This window comes from Parambassis ranga, chromosome 3 (assembly GCF_900634625.1).
Source record: "Parambassis ranga chromosome 3, fParRan2.1, whole genome shotgun sequence".
Classification (NCBI taxonomy): Eukaryota; Metazoa; Chordata; class Actinopteri; family Ambassidae; genus Parambassis; species Parambassis ranga.
The window spans coordinates 24,970,510-24,993,218 of NC_041024.1; the positions used below are offsets into that span (position 1 = coordinate 24,970,510).

Here is a 22,709-nt window from a genome sequence, read left to right on the forward strand (position 1 = left end):
CTAACTCTATCCTCAGCATCTCTTCTTTCTCACAAACTAACTTCACATCCTCTTTTAGCACATCCATATATCTCCTCTGTGACCTTCCTCTTGACCTCAGCTCCATTTCCAACATCCTTCTACTAATATAACCACTATCCCTCCTCTGCACATGTCCAAACTCTGTCCTCTCTGACTTTGTCTCCAAAACAGCCAACCTGAGCTGTCCCTCTGATGGGCTAGTTCCTGATCTTGTCCATCCTCATCACTCCTAAAGAAACTTCAAAATCTTCATCTCCGCTACCTCCCGCACTGTTTCTTGTCTTTTCCTCACTACTGTCTTGTTCTTTGTGTCCTGCTAATCTGCTACCATAAAAGTGGTAATATAAAGTAAAATGACGTCTCTTATTTCCTGTCAAATATCTTTGGAAGTATTCCTAACAGTGAGGTGGTTCTGTGTCTCTAAAATCAACACGACCTGACCTTTTAGAAGATCCCTGCAGCTTTTCTGTGTGACAGATTGTTGGTGAAAGGTGGAAAAAAAACAGTATAAATATGCTTCACATTGAATCATAATTACAAGGGTTACTCAGCTGCGTGTCCATGTGCTCTGGCATCATTATGTTGACTTATGTTGACTGTCTTTGTTGAGCAAATCACTTCCCCACGAGACATGCAACATTTCCTTGATGACATAATCCGATTATATTATAACAGCGGAATACATTGTCTTCATCACAGAGCTAACAGATGCCCTTTGAAGAATACAAAATGACAATAAAAAAAAAACATACAAAATGAGGATATAAAACAATGCACAGTTCACCTGGGTAGCACTGTGAACAAATGTTTAATCTAATGGATTCTATGTGGGTTCCTTATGTCACTGGCTTCTGTGAATCAGTAAGGAGACTGAGGTGGTGTCACAAAAAAAATCTATATCTAGGTCCACTCTGACATCTTAATGGAGATTGTTGTATCGTGTATGCTTTTAAGTCAGTCAGTTACACTCCTGTGAAAGTGGCAGCATCATACTAATCGTTTGTCAGGTGCAGAAAGGTGGAAGAAATCTCTCAGAGGCAGCATGGCTTTGGGCACCTTGTTGGAGGTAAAGTCTGAATGGTTACAAGCTCAGAGTCTGGAAGGCCAATGGGTCTCGTGCTCTGTTGCCAACAATGGCTAGTATGGGCTATTGAAAATGCCAATCATGTTTTTCTTTATTTGGCTAGTTGGCTGCATCAGAGCCCATCTATTTCAGTAAATTAATCCAAAGCCACTTTGATTTTGCTTCTTAACTCAGGTCACAAGCCCCATCCCAGCTGTCAATGAATAAACTTTTCTATGTCGGTTTGCAAAATAAGCAAAAAATGTCCATGAAATAAAAAAAGGCTAGCAGGGCTTTAACCCTGTGTGACAGAGGGGAAAATGGATGAAAGTGAATAAGGAGAATGACAAACAGTACGTTCTAGATTAGGACACCAGAGGCAGGTTTGAAGAACAAAGAGTGAGCTTTTAATAAAAAGCTGATTAACAGTACAGGGAACAGCTAAAGGCTGACAAAAAAAATCAAAGGAGGCATAAAAACATCAGGGAAAAGCTTATAATGGACACAAAGAGAAATATAATGCCTTAAAACCTGATAGGGGAAGGAACGCAGGGAAGATTCACAGACACACAACTGACAAAAAAAACAGTCAAACCCAAAAAAGGAAGTAACACCAGCACATAATTTAAGCAATTCCTTCAAAATAAAATCTGTTAACACATCAAAAACGGAGTTTTAAATATGTCACTATATTTTCAGATCACACTTTTCACACTGTGGACAAAAGTCTGAATATTGTAAATACTGTATAATATTACTGCATCATGCAAAACAGTGTACCCAGTATAAGGACACTACAGTAGTGTGTATCATATGTCATATATTTGTGTGTAATGTGCTGTCTCAGCCATCTCACTCTGCGTCTCCTAGGAGAAGGCAGCTCATGCTGTTTAAAGTGCTGTCCTGAGTGTCATGTACTGTATGAGGGGGTGGTGTGAATGTGTTCTCGCAAATATGGTTCTTACATTTAAACTTACCTCTTCATCATTTGTTCAAACACTTGGTGTGAATTCCAATAACTTTTTTTCTCTTCTTTCTTCTTTACAACTTTTTTTCCTCTAGCGCAACTTCGACTTTCTGGATCGCCAACCCCAATAACAACCTCATCAACTGTGCTGCTGCAGGCTCAGAGGTGAGTTCCTTACTCTAGCTTTTCACTCTCTTAGCCCCCCCCCCCCCACACATTTTCTTCCCCCTCCACACCCTCCTCCCCCATCCTCTCCAGGTGGAGGTCTGTCTCATTACCACATTGCCAGGTCAGATTAATGGCTGTATACTCCTATTAACTTCAGAATCAAGCAGACAACAGGCAGAGGCACTGCCGCACTTTCACTATGATAGAGTGCCAATTATGATCATACTTCTGGGATTTCACAAGGATACATCGGGCGGAATGGAGTCTCATTCATCCTCACCAATGTAATAACTTTTCTCATTTGCATACATGCGAAGAACAACACAGAAACAGACAGGCTGACAAGGCGGAGTGGCACAGCTGCACCTCTCGCTTATGTGTGTGGGAGTGTGCACATGTTTATGCATGGACTAAATAAACCAGCACATAAATCTACAAATGTGCACAACTTTCCTGCTTTGTATTTATTGGAATAAAAAAAGAAAACCTTTGTCTAAATAGCCTGTGTGTGTGTTTTGTTTCTAAACCCTCAGGAAACAGGCTTCTGGTTCATTTTCCACCATGTGCCCACTGGTCCCTCTGAGGGGCTGTATTCCCCTGGACAGACTGAACTCACACCAATGGGCCACTTCATCAACAACAGAGCCCATTCCAACTATAGGGTGAGTCTGAGGATGGGTGCAGAAAAGCTGCTGGGACAACTGATGTGATTGCTTTACAGAAACAAATGGAGGGCAATAATGGCAAATTAGGATTATCCAATTTAACCATATAAATGTATTATTTAACCATGCTAAATCAATATGAAGTGTCAGTTAATGTCAGTCCCAAACTTTGGTCTAGGTATTTACTGTAGCACCTAGTCTGTCTTCAACAAGAGTGAAAGAGGCCGAATCAAAGTCACCGTGGAATATTTCTAGCATATGATGATAAGCCACTTCACCCTGCTTAGTATGAGTTAGATTATTCTGCAGCACTCCACGTGGTTCCTGTTACAGAAATGCAGCCTTTGTGTGGGTGACTGAAATCCATGTTTACAATACATGGTTGATGGCATTTAATTGGCTCTTGTCTTGTTTACCATTAGAATGCCTGTCTGACATTAACTGTCAGGCATTCTATAAGCCTCCACACATATTTGTTGATGATTTTTAGGAACATCAGTCCACCATATTCTTCTGTGTATGGTCCACTGGACAAGCTAGCTGGCTGCTTCCGCCTCATTATTCTGTCAGCAGCATTAAAGCTGTGACTGGGCCTTAAAAGTTAGGCCCGACAGGTACATTTTGATTGACAGCTTTTTTAAAAGCCTGAGCCCGATAATATTCAAATGTGCGCATGCACACAGCTCTTTTACATTCTGTCAAGAATAAGTCATTTATACATGTTTTAACATAATTTACTCCCGACGAACGTAGACTATAGGCCGCTTGAAATTTGGAACAAAGAAATAAAATAAGTCCTCTGTAACATCATAACATTTCATCTAATGGAAACTCATCACATGAATCCTCATTTACTGCACAAGCCGTAAATGCAATAACTTAAATCAAAGACAAGTCTTTTGAGGGTTTGGAGGAGGATTTGTCCACATGTAGTTGTAGACCCCCTTTGTAAAAACGGCCATACCTATACATATACCCCATAGTGACTGTCACAGCAGAACTGTTATTTAACCACACTGGTGGATCAGTAGATCGAGCATTCTTCTATGGTCTGCTAATGTTGAAGGTCACACTGCAGCTGCAGGGAGAAATTATATTTAAATCAACATTGTGTTACATATAATTATATAATAAATAGACAATTAATAAACTGGACAGCGTGCAGCCACCCTATCCTGAAAATTATTTTATAGAAAATTGTATGTATTATTGTATGTATGTAATGTATTATATATATATATATATATATTTATATATATTTTTTTGGCAGTTTGAATCTGTTTTTGTTTTGATAAAAGATATATTTTAAATAATAAAAAAACGAAATCGCTTAGAGTTGAGGGGAGACATCTGACCTGCTTTATAACAGAGAGGAAGAGCTAAAGGTGAACAGTCCGAACAACATAATCGAGGACAAATGGTAAGAGAGGAAAGTGAGCCAAAGCAGGGAGATGAGATGGAGAGGGCAGGAGAGAGTTTGGAGGAGCCCGCGGCATCAAACGCAGCTGAAACACAGAGAGATTTATGAGGCGCTGGCAAAAGGGAAGCGCTGTTGTTATCCCCCTCCTTTCTCTGCCCCCAACAGTGATCTCTCCTCTCTTGCATCTCACCAGTTTTCTTCCCATCTTCACTTTTAATTTGGATCATCCTAATGGGAGCATAACTCATGTCAGGCTGCCACCCCAGAATGTTGTAAGAGAAGAGGTCGTGTCAGGGCTGCAGGTTGAGCGTTCAGAGCAGAAACACAGCTGTTGGCTTTGTTTTGAAGCTAAGGGCTTCTGTTATTGTGACTGTTTTTATTTTGAGCAGGGAATAGTGTTGGGGTTTAACAGGCACCAGGTTTTGCTATGTGTTGCTAAATACACCCTTCACCATCACCAAATAAAACCTCTATGCAACACATGTATAAACTGCCTCACCACCATGCTATGGAATGACATTCCATTCCATTCAACAAGTAGACCTATGTAACAATACAGTACATATTGCAAAGAATTCAAGCCTGACAAAAATAGATACAAATAAAAAGTAATGAATTATGTTGGATTTATATTTATTTACATTTGAATAAATACAGATTTCAGTATTGTATTCAAATATGAATTCATTTTAAGATTATTCACAAGAAATATTCACATAACTCATGGCACTACTTGCCATAGGTTTGCCATTTTGATTGACTGCAGCAGCATAGCCCCTTATCTGAGGATCTCCTGTCACCAGCAGTCGTAAACTGAACTGCATCCATTAGCAGAGCGGGCCATATCACCTTATCTGTAAGAAAGATATACATCAATAATAGTACTATCCAAAAAGTGAAATGTGAGCTTTTTTCTAGGGTTAGATTTGGATCATTATTTGAGCTAGTTAGCTCAATCAACTCCTATTACTTGCTAACGACTACAGCGTCAAAAATAGTGTAGTGTGAAATAAATGTGGCAACATGAAGTAAGAGTCTCCTGAAATAAATAAATAAATAAATGTAGTTTCTGGGGTGGAAAAATGACAAATATAAACATTCATATTCATATTTTTTTTAGTTCAGGATTAATTTCATAGACATAATTATTGATTTTAAATATTTAATATGCCTAAAATCCATTTACTTTTGACTGAAATGGCACTCTATAGCTCTGTAGTAGGAAAAAGCAAGGCAGACAGTCACAAGAAAAGAAAACACTTCCCACAGAAGGATGAGCAGGTCAAGGTTAATAGTCAGCTTTATTAAAGCGTACCACAAACACCGTTGGGTCCACATCATTTTTGCAGATGATTATGTAATTGAAAGCAGCTGCAGCTGACTTAATCTGAATGCTCTGCTGCTAATTAAGACCTGATGCTGCGCTGTTAAGCATGTGTTTGGACAGGAGCACTGAATATAAGTCTTCTGCTACCGAGCCTGATTTATTGGTTGAATAAGCCATAAAACATCTTTCACAACTATATTCATGTGCTCTTCCTGTTATGTTGAAAACGGTCAGCTGTTAATGCAACATAATTACAGGGCAGGTTTAATTGGAAGCCTGTTGAGTGTTTTTTTAACTACTACTATGTATTTCATCTGTCTTCTTTCTCTTCTAGGCTGGGATGATCCTTGATAATGGAGTAAAGACTACCCAAGCAAACGACAAGGACAAGAGACCATTCCTGTCTCTGGTTGGAGCCAGGTCAGACTCCCGAGGCCTGAAAATGTCCTCACCCCATAACAAACACCCTGAAATGTCCTCACCCTGTAAACAAACCTGTATGACAAGCTGAAGTCACATCACACCCAGTATAACTCACCATGATGGATATGTACTCTGTAATGTTTCCTGTTAATGTTATGTAACCAGCAAACAGGGAGTGTCACTGTAAATCTCACTGTAGAATATATGAGATTATTCACAATGAAATGAGTCTTACAGACCAATGTGTTATCACCACCTAACTGTAAAACACCCTACACAGGGCTCCACCTTCATCATGAATGGCTCAATAGTCCACTTCCATTCATACTAACATTTGTGAGGTGAATGCTCTCTTCAGTGCATGCACTTACATGCAGGGAACTGTGTACAGATGCCTAGTGGCGCTTAGATAGATAAACACTTTGCACATCTTTGTGTATTACATTTATTTGATGTAATTGTTTGCTTCAGCTGCCATTTTTGTAGTTGTTCTTTCACTTCTGATATGTAGTGTCCATCATTTCAGTCTCATTGTTATGAGTACAATGTACTTAGTGTGAATGCACTTATGCACTCAAAATAGCAAGTACAAGTACAGGAGTACACAACAAAGTTCACCAGGGTTGACGTGTTTTTGTTGGTCAATGTGAAGTGATCAGGCTCTCATGGGTTAATTGACAAAAACCCAGTGGGGGATTTCCACTGGGTTTTGGATTATTACAGAAATTAACTTGTGTTTGTATATTTTGTGTCAAAGAATTAAAAGCGAAAATCATGTGAGCTCGTGTTGACCACAGACCTCAGAAACCCATTGTTGGTTGATAGGCGTGCTAAAATGCTAACGCTTTTAGGACTCGTTCCTGCAGCACTCCATATAGCATAGCATTGTATTAGTTCTGGCAGGAATCACAAGCAACCCTTTGCCTTTTATGTGCCTATTTTCTCTAAAAAAGATATAAAAATATGTTACATGTGAGCTTTCAAAGATCTTTAGTGGCTTGTGTGTTTCGTCTTTAGCATCTGTTGCTCTGATTGGTTGAAAATACCTTGTGACTGACAGAAGATTGGTTGAATCATCTGTCAGTCACAAGGTATTTTCCAACAACCTTTCCAAACAGTTTCCTAGTGTGACATCTGGCCCATCATGTCACTGTTACTGTTACACCACTGAATAACTGCACTTTGTAGTAAATGCTAAAATTGATACTCTATTTTTTAGGTACGGCCCCCACCAGGACGCAGACCCCTTCAAACCCAGAGTCCCTGCCCTCATCCACCACTTTGTAGCCTATAAGAACCAGGACCATGGAGCCTGGCTGAGAGGAGGTGATGTCTGGCTAGATGACTGCCAGTGAGTACTCCGCACATACATAGAAAGCTGTGCATATTTTCATATAATGTAATGCTAAAAATTCTCATCAGTGTCACGTAGTACAGGTTCTGCTCAGACATGAAAGGGAAACAATCATCCCTATCTGATAATAACTTTTAATCTCCTTCAGACTTTGTGTGTGTGTGTGTGTGTGTGTGCGTGTGTGTGTGTGTGTGTGTATTTCCATGGACTGTTGCTTACAATAATATTCTCTCCTTTAGATTTGCCGATAATGGCGTTGGACTCACTTTGGCAAGGTGAGACTCCCCTTCTATTAAACCACAGTTCATATTTCTATAGATGGAAATTAAAGGCTGTTGTGTGCATTTACAGCTCTCTCTCTCTTTCTCTCTCGCTCTCTCACCCTCTCTCTCACTGTGTGTGTGTGTGAGTAATTGGAAAATGCCTTATAAGGACTCTGCTTAGGATGCACTGGGAAACAGTGCTTTGATGCAGTGTAAAAAGTAATTTGAGCGTGATGGTCACAGAGGTGGGAATTGGTAAGGAGTTTTCATCTGGCTTTAGTTAGCATGCTGCCAGTAGGTTCATACAATACAGCACATTCATAACTTCTCTATATTGTTGTTTCACCAATAATTTCACAGTAATTAGAACTGTATTCTTATTGGTAAAATATGTTTTTTTTTATCAAATATATATGTACAGCTTAATGTGTGCCAGGTTTATCAGACAATTTGATTAGATAGTAACAGTACAGCTGCTTAGTAATGACTACCAGTTAACATGATTAAATTACATTTTGTATTTCAGAATCAGAATCTGAATTCCTTTATTTATCCCAGAGAGGAAATTATTTTTTGTTACAGACATACCACAATATAAATAACATATAATAAATATCTAAGTAAATATCTAAGTAGCATCTCAATCAGATCATGATATACAAGAATATACAAAGTATGTACAATGTCTGTATGACAGACAAATGTCTGTCTCTCTGTGTTGCAGTGTGGGAGTAGGAATCTATTTGTACTAGTCAGCAACTGGGGCTAGAAATGTACAGAGCACAACCAGAAACTGAAGAGTGGACAGACTGTTATGGCATCTCACGGCCTTAAAACAACGATAGAGGCCACGTAAAGCAACATAACCATGTTTGAGTTCTGACAGCTCAGCGTATGAAGCAGTCCTCAGACATGAATAACTGTGTTAACTACTGTGTACTCAGGAACTCAAATTTATTATTGGATCATTGATTTTATGTTCTAGAGAAAAATATATGGAAAAAAATGATGATGAGCATAACAGTTACTCATACATGTATGGAATAATGGCGGCCTGAACAATTGGCAATAGTCTGGGTTTATTTCTGCATGCGCACTATATGAACCAGCAGGGCAGAGACCTGCGCCCTCCAAGGCTTTATTTCCCAGCACAGTTTTAGCCTTGAACATGTTATTTGAAGTAGTATAGTCCATGGGTGGAAAGATTACTTCATTGCTGATGGAACATGTTCTTGTCTGTGTGTGCAGTGGAGGGACGTTTCCAGACGACGACGGCTCTCGTCAGGAAGTGAAGAACTCACTGTTTGTGGGTGAAAGTGACAATCATGGGATGCCGCTCCCGGACAATAGGATCTGGGGCCCCGGAGGTTCTGACCACACTGGCAGAACCCTACCACGGGCTGTGTAAGTGGCAATTAGCGCCTCTCAGCTTTTTGTTTTGGTTTCACAAGCTTCATTCTCATACATTTCCTGATTAAAATCTACACCTAAAAAAGCAAGGAGCTTAAGGAAAGGAAAAATACAATAAAAAGGTAAAATAGTTTTATTCGGGTTAATAAAGGACATGTTTCACTAGTATCCAGATAAATGATCAAGTTGTTCAGAATATCAGACAAAAGGACTCAGGATCAAAAAGCAGTCAGTCAGAGGGTAAGGTAACAATTCCTGACAAGGAGGAAGTCTAAAGCACAAAGAAGTATGGATCAGAATTACCAAAAAAAAAGGTTGGGAGTTGCAAAACTCTTGGTATACAACAAAGTTATTCATACAACATACACATCACACATTATTGGCACATAGGTTGATACTCACCTGCTCCAGAAACCAGGAGTAGGCGAGTATCAGGACGACAAATGGTGCAACTCTGTCAGTGGCACAACGGGTAGTTCCAACATGCTTCATCAACAGCTGAACACTAGCAGAAGTCATGGTTTGTTTTGTTAAGCATTTGTTATGAGCTGCTTTTCATTATTATTATTTATTAACAGATGTCATGTTTGTTCTCTGTAATGTATGATGTTTGTGCATGTTTGTTCCTCTCAATTTAATTTCAATTGAGTTGAATTTCTTACATGAGATAGGAGTACTTGTTGAATAAAACTTGGTGGTGCAGTGGTTAGCACTGCTGATACACTGCAACAAGGTTAGTTCAAATCTGGCCTTTTCGTACAGGATTTTCAGATTGTTCTGTGTGGGTTTTCTCCAGGTACTCCGGCTTCCTCCCACATACCAAAGACGTGCATGTTAGGTTTTAACTGGAGACTCTAAATTGGCCATAGGCGCAAGTGTGAGTGTGAATGTTTGTTTGTTTCTCTATGTTAGTGCTGTGATGGTAGACCTGTCCAGGCTGCACTCCACCTCTCGCCCACTGACAGCTGGGATAGGCTTCAGGCTTTCCATGGCTTCCTTAATCTCTTTCCTTACTCTACATATGTTAAGAACAGAGAGAAAAACAGAGCACCTGTGCATGTGAACACATCTCACTGTGGGGAAAGATTGTCAAATGAGGAAGAGTGATAGTAATCAGGACAGACAATCACTTGTACGAGAGTAGGGTAGAGGAGGAGTGCTGCGTGAAAGAGCAAACTAGGCCACTTTTTAGGCCAAAGTGTCAAATGCCCCAAAGAGAGTTGGGTGGAGTACCAGTTTTAATAGAGACTGGTATGTGTGAGAGCCAGACTTGGTATGCCAGAAATCAGTTCTGTGCCCCGGCCCACTTGGCAGAGTACAGAAGGAATGTCTCAACAGCTGTAATATTAGAGATCCCTTTATTGTGTGGGAAACAGACAACTCCACACAAACCACTTCTTTCTGCCGCCGTAGCATTGATGCAGCTAGATGTGGAGATCATTGTGCACTCCTACTGTGTACACTTCAAAACTTGTGTTGAAGGCCTCAGGACAGAAGAGAGTTCCAGTAGCATCCATGGCACAGAAACATTGATGTGAGTGCTTTTAAAAAGCAGAATGAAGTGTGGTGGTTTTTATCACATTACTACTAGTGTGGTCTTGGAATCAGATCACAGTGATAAACAAATCCTTTATCATGGATATATGGAGTGTGTGTGCAGGTGTGACTGTGTGTGCTTCCTCCTCCCATGTAATCCTGTGAATCAGTGTCTAATTTAAATCAGGTTAATATTAGATTAAGCTGAATCCAGCCAATGCATCCATCTAAACACTAAATGTAAATTGCTAATGCGTGTATGATGTGTCTTCCCTGCAGAGACTTTCCTATGCGAGGCATGCAGATATATGATGGGCCAATCAATGTGCAGAACTGTACCTTTCGAAAATATATAGCCTTGGATGGACGGCACACCAGCGCCTTCGGTTTCAGGCTCAACAACTCCTGGCAGAGCTGTCCCAACAATAACGTCAGTGACATCACCTTCGATCACGTACCTGTAAGTCAGCACCAGCTTATTTAAATACATAGTTATTACACTGATTGACAAAACTAGGAGGTGACATACAAAACTCTTAAAAGGTTTGGAAGTTTAGATAGGAGCAATGCATAAGAGCCTCAAATGTATCACTGTTCTGCAGATTACGTCTCGCGTCTTTTTTGGCGAGCCGGGTCCCTGGTTCAATAAAATGCAGATGGACGGGGACAAGACGACCATTTTTCACGATATCGATGGCTCGGTCAGTGAGTATCCGGGAGCCTTTCTGGTTAAGGAGGACAACTGGCTGCTCCGTCACCCTGACTGCATTGATGTGCCTGACTGGAAGGCTGCAATCTGCAGTGGCCATTATGCACAGGTGGGTCAGCAGATGTCGATCGTGCATCCATCCTAGACAGATGAGCTTCACAAACAAAAATCTGCTCACTCATGCACCCTGTATTTTCTACATTTTATATTGTGAAACTTTTCTTTGAATTGTGTTGTGGAAGTGTCCATGCATTTATCAAAGAAGAATTTATGTAGGCGATAATCTAAAGTGCTAAAGGCATCATAATAATAATAATAACAAAAGCATGAAGTCATGAAACCACTGAGCCGTTCTAGTAATGTAGTTTTAATGTCACCAATAACATTTGCTAACATAAGCCACAGGTTATAATGACATAGATTACCTTTAAATGTATTTTATTGGCTAATTTTATGTCTGACCGAGGGACAGCAGGTGAAAATTATCCATTTGGATAACAATGGCTTATTTACTATGGCTTATATGTGAGAAACTTAACAAGCAAAGCCACTGAGTGTGTTCAGCTGTGACATCTTTTCATTTCAAAGAAAGATGTTTTTTCCACTTTTATAAATTAATCACACCAGGGATATTTTGGATAATATAGCATATTGTTTTATCAAATGTGCTACAGCTTTACATCCAGACACGCAACCCTGCCAACCTGAACATGCATATGGTGAAGGACGAGTACCCTGATCGACCTCTGACACTAGAGGGCGCCCTGGGGAAGAGGAAACACTACCAGCAATTCCAGCCAGTAATCATGCTGGCCAAAGGCTACACCATCCACTGGGACCAGGCAGCACCTGCTGAAGTCACCATCTGGCTCATCAACTTCAACAAGTCAGTGAGCTGCACCTTTGACTGCAAACACTTAGGACACCGAGCATGGCTACTGCATTTATGTGGGGGTTGTGTGAATAAGTCAGTTGCACTAATTATATTAGACAGCATATCAAATTGATCAGAAGAATCTAGGTCTAGGACAAACAAATTCACCTTTCTGATCTAGAGCACAGGCCCATTTCTTTGACCACACTGAGCAGCCTCAGGGTTTCATTCGTTGTAGTGATCCATCAATGGGGCCAGTTTTATCCTGTATTTTAACTCCAAATCAAAAAAGCAGCACTGCAGCAGTCAATAGAGACAGGCAGAGGAGAAGGATGGTGTCTCATTAGGTTCAATTCAAATGAATTTTATTTTATATTTACATTTCCAAATGTTAAAATATATCATCACAATGCATAGTGATGTTAATTCTCATAGTATAATAGAGAGCAACCATTTTAACCAAATGTCCATACAGTTCGATTCAATTCAATTCTATTTATATAGCACGTTTGAGAATCAAAATTTCTAGGTGCTTTGCCGAAACCCAGAGCCTGAACAACCCTGAGCAAGCAGACAGTGTCTTACTGCTGATAGCTGGCATGGTAGAGGAGGAGAAGAAGAGGTAGACAGGACAGAGAGGATGAAGGAGAGAGAGAGAGTAAGAGAAATACAATAAACATCATACATTACAAGGTGATGAATCATGCTGTAGAAGGGCCTTCAGGTTACTGTGGTAACCAAAACCTTTTTATTTTCTAAACCTAACCTAGTCAAATGTATCCCCAGAACTAACCACAGGGTTCTGTGTCTAACTAGAGAGTAAAATCATGCTCTAAATAGACTCTAATATGATTCACATTGATTTATATAAGAGCAGGAAATTGGGATCATCAGAAAGTGTGACAGGAAAAAACTGCATTTCAGCACTCTGAAAGGGTAAAACAAAGGCTACCATGACACAAATCACAAACTGCTAAACTGCCTTGTTTCATAAGAGTTTTTCAATTATGTATGATTCTTATCAGGTTTTAAATGATCACTGTGAAAATCAGTTATCAAAACATGCTTTTAAAAAGTAATGGAACAAAATCAGCCATTTGAAAAAGGGTGTGTGTTTCTGCTGAGATAAAGCAGCAGCAGATTTGTAGCCTTGTAGTCAGTAGTGCATTAATCCTCCTGGTTAAATGTCACCAATGTGTATCCACCCCCACTAGAGCTTTCTGATTGACTGCCACTAGCACTACTTGTCATACTGATAAAATCTGTACCAGCACTGATTGTCCAGTATATGACAGGATGGCTGCGAGGATGTGTCAACAGAACCATCCCTAAAAGCATTCTGTAACGCCTGTGCACGGCCACTGTTTTCATTTTAGACAGAAAGCCATTCAACAACAGGGAACAACAGTTACAAACCCATATATTGAAATACCATCATGATTGTACATTTTAACACTGCACTAAATCCTCATGTGTGACACCATAATGATGTTGGTCATCCTCTCTTTTCTTTAGTGCAGGCTTTAATATGTTTTTCTGTCACTTGTCATGTGTAAGACAAACAGCAACACCACTGACCCTTAGCACCATCAACCCCACTCACATGATTTACCACATCAAGCCTGCAAAGACGCCAGAAACATTACATTCTTGAGGAGACATGCGGAATGCAGAGTTCACCAAATTTCATAATTCATAATTATAACTTGCAGCATTATCTTGTCATTATGAGATCCTGATCTGGCTTTATTATCAAAAAAGAATTCAGGAGGTTGCCTCTGTGCATCACTCTTCTACCTGACGTCATGAGCTTTTATACCCTCCTCTTTTTAGATAGGTAGTAGTGATATTAATGTGTGTGTAATCAGCCAGCTGTGCTTTTTAAGCCTGTTTAAGTACATTTTGGAAATGAACTATTAACTCACCCTGCTTGTGGGAGGTTTACCAATTCCACTTCTCTGGACTAAAGCCATCATTCATGAGTGGAAACTGCTCTACTGGTAGGAAAACAATTCTGATCATTAAAGAGGTCATGATGGAGGGTTTTCCCCTCCTCCCCAACTTTGTTAAGATGTGGACAGACAACATGTCATATGATCTAAATGTTTTTAGATCAAAAAAGGGGAACTACACCAATTTTTAACATCAAAGTCTGTTTATGGGTCCACGGCAGAGCTGCTTCATAGGTGAAACAAGTTGTAGCAAGCGTTTTGTGGTTTCCACAGGGAGCTGTATGAAGTCTGAGGAATAGGCTCGAGTGACGTAACTTAGAACAGCACTGGTTGGAGCTGAAGACTGAACATCTGAGATAAAAAGCTCTTCAAATATCTGTAGCCAAACTCCTCATCTGTCCCTCCAATCTTCTTCCAAATAAATACAGAAAATGTGTCTATTGAACTACATGACTGTTATAAATATACACATACAACAAGCCTGAGCTTGTGACTAGCGCCATCAGACCATGACATTCGCTCTTCTTCAGGCAGTAGGAGTTGGCATTGTAGCCATAGCAACCAGGCCCTAAAATAGCATGGTTTATTTAAACCTAACCAAGTAAATTATATCCCTGATCTGAAATAGCAAAGCAGAGTTAAACACCTGACTGAAGGACTGAACTTGGATTGTGTTTATTATAAGTTAATACCACCACCATCCTCCTCCTGTTTTCTATCACTGACCCTGTAGGGGTCTTCAGGGCTACATTCACATTATAAGCCACATAGTTCAATTCAGATTTTTTTTAGACTTAGGTCAGATTTGCCTATAGATGTTGTTTTGCGTTAGCTTCACATCTGAGTGAGAACATCAGTGTCGTCTGAAACTTGCATGTGCACATTGATATTTTTGCAGGTCTTCTGCATCACAAACAACAAAAACACTCATTTTTGTGAAACTATATAGCTGCTACATGTCAATGACGTGTTCATATTGACTCGACTGAAGAGACAAAAGTCTGATTGGATATCGACATTGGGATCTGTGTGTTCATACAGACCTGAAATAATCAGAATTGTGTTGCTTCCTCCTGATAATCTGAAGGTAGGCTCCCCTCTCATCCATCCATCCATTCATTATCTGAACCTACTCTGTCCTGCAGGGCAGGGTCACAGGGGGCTGGGGCCTATCTCAGCTATCTATGGGTGAGAGGCAGGGTACACCCTGGACAGGTCACCAGTCCATCACAGTGCAACATACAGACAAAAAAACTTTTCACACTCACACCTACGGGCAATTTAGAGTCACCAATTAACCTAACAAGCATGTCTTTAGAATGTTGGAGGAAGCCGGAGTACCCGGAGAAAACAGAATCAGAATCAAACTGCTCCCCTCTCAGTCCTCTCCTTTTCTTTGTGTTGCAGTTGCACCATCACAGAGGCACAATGGTAGAACATTTTTTGTGCCTCTGAGCTGAAATCAGAGCTGTGGTTGAACCAGCGTGGTGGAACGGTATACAGAATGCTCTTTGAAAGCACACAACAAGGTGGCATTACGCTATCTAAAGTTTGCACAGGAGCAAAAATGGGTCCTCGGTGGTCTGTACCACAATCTTTGTGTGTCCAATGTGGTTAATGTGTTGAAGGCAGGCTGTCTCTACGTTATGTGCCACTCCTGGTGTCACTCATATCCTTCAGCTCACACCATCTATTTACATCAGCTCACCACAGAAATCGGGAGAGCCTCACTCAGTGCTTCGACCTCCTTCTTTCTGATGGTGTTTACAGTGTGGCCATGAGCTGTTTAAATTGCATAAAGGTCCATTGTCATCTCAAGCATGTCAGTTAATCCCCATGGTCTGAGTCCACCCTGACAAGGACAAGATTGAGTCAAAGCATCCATTCACTGTGCGCACAGCAAAAGCCCCATCTACTGGTCACAGTCATGTACAGCAACTAAGGCTGACGCTTTGCAGTCACAGCTGTAATATGACTTGTTTATTTTTTGACTTGATATAAAAAAGCAGCTGCTGTCTGTTCTCTGGGGGGTAAACACACTCATCATGGCTTAATGAGATGAGCTTTGTTCAGTGTGATATATTGAAGTGTTGATGATGAATCTGGGAGCAGGCAGATCATGATCTTTCAGATGTGTAGACTGGTTGACAGATTCAATTTATGTGGTAGATTTCACTTAATTAATATTCTGCTTGTTTCATTTATGTCCTGATGACTTTATTTCAATGAATTATTTTTCAGTTAGTGCTGCAACCATCCAGCACACCATCTAACCTTGGTGTCCAACAAGCAAGCCTTAAAATTACTGCTGGATCAGAGAGAAGATAATGCTATAATGTCAAGATGAGACTATAATTTCTGATTAGACAAAGGCAGAGCATTGTTATTCCACCCTGAGGAAATATAGTGTATGTGTATGTGTAGCCCAATTAGCTGCTGTTACAGGGGCCCTGCAGGGTGCCTGCACATAAGTGCAAGAAGAGAAATGTGGACACTTAATGGCTGTCAGACTGGCTTATAATGTTTGTGTGTGAGTGTTTGCGTTTTTTTTTTTGTGTCCTCACATACATGTATGAGGTTGTGTGTGCGCCCCAAGGCAGCACACTCATGCATGTAGCCCAACCTCCAGTCTCTGGTCCATTGTGGTGTTCAAGTGGGCACTTCATTGATTGCAGAACTCTCTTCTGTCATAAATCCAATACATGTCTACCCCTACTTAGAACATGCTTGTCTATTATATGACTTTGACAAGGGCCTTTAGGACTATTTGGGACACTGGCGACAGGTTGCTCTCCCCTGACACACTGTGCTAAATTAGCCTTTTTAATGAAAAATGTTTGTTTGTATGTGTAAAAATGTCAATACAATCATATTGGCATTGGCTGTAGGACCAACAAAAAGGAACACAGATGCACGGATGCATCTGCCTCACAGCCAATTATCTAATAGTTATGACACAACCTGATGTGTGCAGTTAACTGACATTGTATTATTGTGTGTCAGGAATGACTGGATCAATGTGGGTATCTGCTACCCACAAGGCACCTCCCTTACCATCATCTCTGACATCCACAACCGCCTGACCAAGCAGACCCGCAAGACCGGCGTCTTCATGAAGACTTCTCAGAGGGACAAGATCAACCACTCACACCAGGCCAGAGGATACTACTACTGGGAGGAGGACACTGGGTCAGGCTAATCGCTTTTTGTTTACTTTCAGTTTCTTTGTAAATGTGTTTGGCTTACACAGAGCTTTTCTTTACCATCTGCCTGCTCATGCCAGAAGACAATGTGCACAGGCTGCATGGCCTTAATGTTCTATGAATTATAATTCCTAAATCATTTTTTTTTCTGTTGATACTAAATAACATTTAACTGTGTTGCAGCCTCCTGTTCCTAAAGGTAAAGGCTCATAACAACAAGGAGCAGTTTGCCTTCTGCTCTGAGAAAGGATGTGAGCGCGTCAAGATAACAGCCGTCATACCAAAAGGCAGCCCGCCCAGCAACTGCATGGCCCAGGCCTACCCCAGACATGCCGAGCTGCCCGTTGTAGATGTACCCATGCCCAGAAAGATACCTAATGCCAGGCTGGTGAGTAAATTCAATCCATTTTTCTCATCAGGGTCTGTTTACTAGGAGATATTTTTGCATTTTTAATAGTAACCAATGAGGACAGACTCTAAAAAGTCTGTGAGAAACTGTAAAAAAGTAAATGTAGCATTCATACATTGGCCCGTAAAACCCATTAACAGGTTTTTAACAATCAGCTCAATAAATGTGTTGAGCTAAGTATCATTTGTTAATAAACTGTTTTATATATACATTTGTTATTTAACTTATTTATATTTCATCAGAGAAATAGAAACAAAAAAAACTGTTGCCCATGATTCCAAAGGTGGGATCAGCTTAGACAAAGCTGTATCGACGGACCTCTAACCCAAAACATGTCTCACTTAAAAAGATTGTCACAAATAAGATTTTGTAAACACAAAAACAACAAGAAAGTGTTGATTTTCTCACATTAACAGCAGACACATGACAAACATTGAGCAGGTATTTGGCTGATGTGCAGAGTAGAATGTAAATGTAGCACGTCTGTGCAGGGATCCAGCACTTTTTGAATTTAGACTCAGGTTATCAGAAATAAAGTCAGAAATATATATATATATATAGGATTATCTATATATCTATATATATATTACACATATATGTGTGTGTGTTTTTTGTTAAAAGATAATGTAACAAGTTAGTCAGGTTTTATTGTTGTAGCATTTATGAAACTAATCGGGTGCAATTTATAAAAATATTAAACACAATAAACAACAATATTAACATAAAAATATTATATAGCTTACAATAAAATAATAGAAGAATATTAAAACTGGAAATTAAAGACAATAATAAATGATACAGACCACCTGCAACATGTATGTGTTTTAAGTAGGGCAAGTTTTTAAAAAATAAAAGAACAGACAAATGAACTGTGATTAAATTTAACTTACTATACATTTGCTAACACTTGTTTCTGAAAGTGAGAATTGTCTATAGAAACACATACACACACACAGTTACTTCATGTCAACCTGCTTACCATTCAGAGCACAGACAGGTGAAATGAATAACACTGATTATGTGGTGACCGTGGCACTTGTCTGTAGGTAGGATATATTAGGCAGCATAATTTAGTCCACATATAAGAGACATGGACCAAGTGTGATGGGTCAGAGCGTCTCTAAACCTGGTCTGCAGTCAGTATCTAGCTAAATGCTCTGATTCCTACATTATTTAGGAAAACAACCTGGCTTAAATTGCTTCTGTGAAGTGTAAGAATAAATTCTTTGGTTTGTTTCTTTTCAGCACACATCAGAGCACTTCCTGGAGATCAAACTGGAGTCCTACAGCACCCGCTTCTACCACATCAAGGAGGACTTCACCTTTACTGAGGTATCCTTTGTCTTCTGCTCAAAGACATCGAGTCGTCAGACTAGAAGGAAACACTAGTTTCTAACTATGCACACTAAAAAGACACGTTTACACTAATTAATGAAAAGTCTACTAGTTTAACTGCTTTATAGCTGGATTACATTATACATCAGTCTGTGTATAAAAGCAGGCTACGGTCCTACTTCCACACTACTTTTAATGTATTGGATTGTATTGGATTTGGTGCTAATAACCCAGTTTTTGTGCTGCATCTGTTGCAACAGGTGAACGGCAAGAAGTTGTACCAGCCAGAGGATGGGGTGCAACTGACAGTAATTGATGGCCATGATGGAAAGATGGTAGAGAGCAGGAGCTTCAGGAACTCCATCCTACAGGGCATCCCTGCACAGATAGACAACTATGTCAGTGGACTCAAAGACGAGTAAGAAACTGCTCTTCTTCTGTCCAAAGTCGGCATCTGCTGTCAGCTCAGTGTGAACACACCACTCTCTTTCACCAGTTCAATTGTCCTCATGACGTCTAAGGGTCCGCTAATAACCAGAGGGGCCTGGACTAAAGTCCTGGAGAGACTTGGAGCGGACAAAAACATCAAACTGAAAGGTATCCAAGTTTTCTATGTCTACAGTGTTTCAGATCAAGGAAAATGTGAAACAGTGCAAAAGGTACCCAGTTGTTCCAAGGATTTTTCTATGACTTTGTTATCCTCTGGCCTATCTCCAGATAAGCTGGCATTTGTGGGCTTCAAGGGCTCCTTCCACCCCGACTGGGTCCATCTGGAGGTGGACAGCGACCGTGCCAAGATCCATCAGGTCTTGCCTGTCCCTGTGGTCCACAAGATGAAGCTATGAACGACATGCAGAGTGAAGAGGGCAGCCAAGTGACTATGACGCCCTCTGGACACACACACACACACTCCCCCTTTTTAAAATAATACAACATACAGACACACTCTTACGCATACATGTACATGCACACTGCCAGCACTGCAGAGTCAGTTGCTCCGGGCCATTGGTTCAGGAGTGGTGTTTATTCTAGGTTTGGTGGTAAGAACAAAGGATGGTATGCTGTAAAGACAAAGACACTTTCCCAGAGCCTGCACTGGCCGCCATGAACTGTATCAGTGTAAGATCCCTACCATCGATAGAGAGCTTTAAAGTGACAACGCTCTCTTCTCTGGCAGCCATGTTGGAGATCCTCAGCTCTTTGGCAACAGTGGTTCTGAACACCCAAGTGACTGTCCCCGCAGACATGATTCATTAATATTGATTAAAATGGCTGGTATTAATTATGTTTATGAACACTGCCATTGCATCACTAATACCATTGTAATGTTTACATGATGTTAGCTTAGTAGCTAATGTGGCCATTGGATTTGGTCAGCTGTTCATCACAGTTGTGTTCACCAGCTAACACATTTACAAACTGACTGCGTGTCCAAGCTGTAAGATTTTGTGTGTAGGTTCTCTAACAGACTTCTCTGATGGTTTACACCAGCAGGTCTACAAAAAACTCAACCCTGCTCTAACGTGCTTCTTAGGGCTTGTATGTGCACAATGTGCAGTCCCACCTGAAAGTGTGTTGACAGTCCTGCCGTTAGAAAAAGTCAGATTTAATGAGGCTCACACTTTTGGTTTGCCTCTCCGTAGAAGAGCATTCAACACACTTTTTCTTTACCTTGATCATAAACCTAAATCCATCTGCTCAGGGTCCAAGTTATGTGCTGGTCCAAGTTAACTGGTTCAGACCAGTCCACTCTATTACAAATGATCTACCAATATCAGCTAGCTTTCAAAGATCCTCAGTGCTCAGCTCTTTTGCGTGTCTGCTCTTATTTGCTCTTAAGTGATGTAAGGTGACGGACAGATGGTTCATCCAGTTACCTGCTAAGTATTCCTTTGGGCGTGTTGGTCCTATCCAAACTGAAAGAACAGTAGTGAGAAGAGCTACCTAATGTTCAGGCAGTATCTTTAAATGTCCTGCAGAAAAATTAAGAGCAATATACAACCAAGGTTTTTGGAGGGGTTCAGACACTTGGATCTTCATCAGACAGGATTGTGGTAGCACCATTGTATGTGACCTCCCTCTCTCCAGCAACTTCCAACACTACTCCCAGGCTAGCTAAGGGATTAAATCCTACCGATGGGTCCTGGGTCAGCGTTGAGGCCTCTAAAGGGAAGTGAAAAGTGAGACCACCGTGCAGAGGGAATCTCATGGAGAGTACTGGACAGTATTACAACCATGGTCTTTAGGGCCAGGTTATCTGAGGATGTGAACAGAGACTATGAGATGTAAAGTTATCTCTAGAGGAGCCCTTCATGGACCAATGGTGAAGTCTGTTATATATCTACACATCAAACACACTTCTTACTGAAGACACTGTGAGGAAAAACATGACTACAAAGAGATTTGGCACAAACCTATTCTCTGAACAAACATCGCCATCATGAGGTTCTTGGGCCAGCATGATGTTTTGTTTTTAACTTCTTTTTAAATTACCATAAAACAAGCACAAAGAGCTGCAGTGGTGTAAAAAGGCTTCAAAGAGGAAAGATTACACAAAACAACACAGACAAATGAGCTGTTTTTATGTCTAATTTCTCAGTCCTGTGATTCATCCCTGAATTTTCAGCCAAACTTCATTACTCTAATATATTATTCACTTAAACATTAACTTCAGATATTTTTAAGTGTGTCTTTTGTACACCTGGCTGTTTGGATTTGGATATATTACTAACTCCTGGCCTGTTGTCCTCCATGAAGCCATGGTTGTTACCAATTTAAGATGCAATGCCTGTATCAACAAAGGGAGCAGATAGTAAGTAAGCCAGCCACTAAATGCATGTATAATGTAGGTGCATAGCTGAGCCTCCTCCTCCCCTTGCAGGTGTGCCTGTGGTATGTCAGAGTGATGTTCCTATCCTGCTTTGTTTGATGAAGCTGTAAAAAGAAGAAAATGAAAAAACACATTCCTTGTTTTTGGTCCTGATCGGTGGCTAGCTTTCTTTTCTCACATTCCACTTGATATTGTGAGGTTTGCCCCTCCATTCTTTAAAAAGGTGCTTGTGATTCACTTTGTCTGTGTTTTGGATTGAATCATGAAGATGGCCATGATTGTCAAAAATTGAAATTTGCTGAATGTTTAATCATTGGAGTTTGTGCAATTTCCCCCTTTTCAAAATGACGGAGAAGTCTTTGTTCCAATCTGGCATGAAAAAAGGATTCCCTTTGCCGAAATAGCTGGACTTTTTTCGGAGGTTGTAGCAGTAACTTAGTGTTTTGTATGTCTAATGTGTTTTTAAAAATCCACAGATTGCTAAGAGATATATTTTATACTTATTTATTGTACAGACACAGTTGATCCAAATCTACAAGGGACATCTCTGAGTTGTAATGTTAGTCCTGTCCTGTATGTATACTGTATGTAAGAAACCATTACAGCTCCATTTTAAAAGACTTGTACCAGACACTCACTGCATACGTGCATATGACTCTTAGCTTGTTTTATCTGTACACCAAATGGATGTGTTGTATATGTGGCTTGGGCTTGTAAAGTGAATTTCTTTGAGGATTTTTGTACAGAAATAAAGAACGATGAACAGATTGTCATTGTGTC

The 22,709-nt window shown here is 40.3% G+C and overlaps 1 protein-coding gene across 4 annotated transcripts in view; it reads left to right on the forward strand.

Moving 5' to 3' along the window:
* The window catches only part of cemip (cell migration inducing hyaluronidase 1), a 145,220-nt gene extending 122,521 nt beyond the window's left edge, over positions 1-22,699 (forward strand). For all 4 annotated transcript variants that reach the window (XM_028402658.1, XM_028402657.1, XM_028402659.1 and 1 more), the window contains 15 exons: positions 2,147-2,216; positions 2,753-2,881; positions 5,966-6,051; positions 7,274-7,405; positions 7,648-7,683; positions 8,920-9,075; positions 10,897-11,077; positions 11,220-11,435; positions 12,001-12,212; positions 17,156-17,341; positions 17,539-17,743; positions 19,010-19,096; positions 19,360-19,517; positions 19,596-19,696; positions 19,817-22,699. In XM_028402658.1, coding sequence (XP_028258459.1) covers positions 2,147-2,216; positions 2,753-2,881; positions 5,966-6,051; positions 7,274-7,405; positions 7,648-7,683; positions 8,920-9,075; positions 10,897-11,077; positions 11,220-11,435; positions 12,001-12,212; positions 17,156-17,341; positions 17,539-17,743; positions 19,010-19,096; positions 19,360-19,517; positions 19,596-19,696; positions 19,817-19,944 — 2,083 coding nt within the window. In that variant the 3' untranslated portion in view covers positions 19,945-22,699. The remainder of the gene's footprint in view (positions 1-2,146; positions 2,217-2,752; positions 2,882-5,965; positions 6,052-7,273; positions 7,406-7,647; positions 7,684-8,919; positions 9,076-10,896; positions 11,078-11,219; positions 11,436-12,000; positions 12,213-17,155; positions 17,342-17,538; positions 17,744-19,009; positions 19,097-19,359; positions 19,518-19,595; positions 19,697-19,816) is intronic.
* The last annotated feature ends 10 nt before the right edge of the window (positions 22,700-22,709 follow it).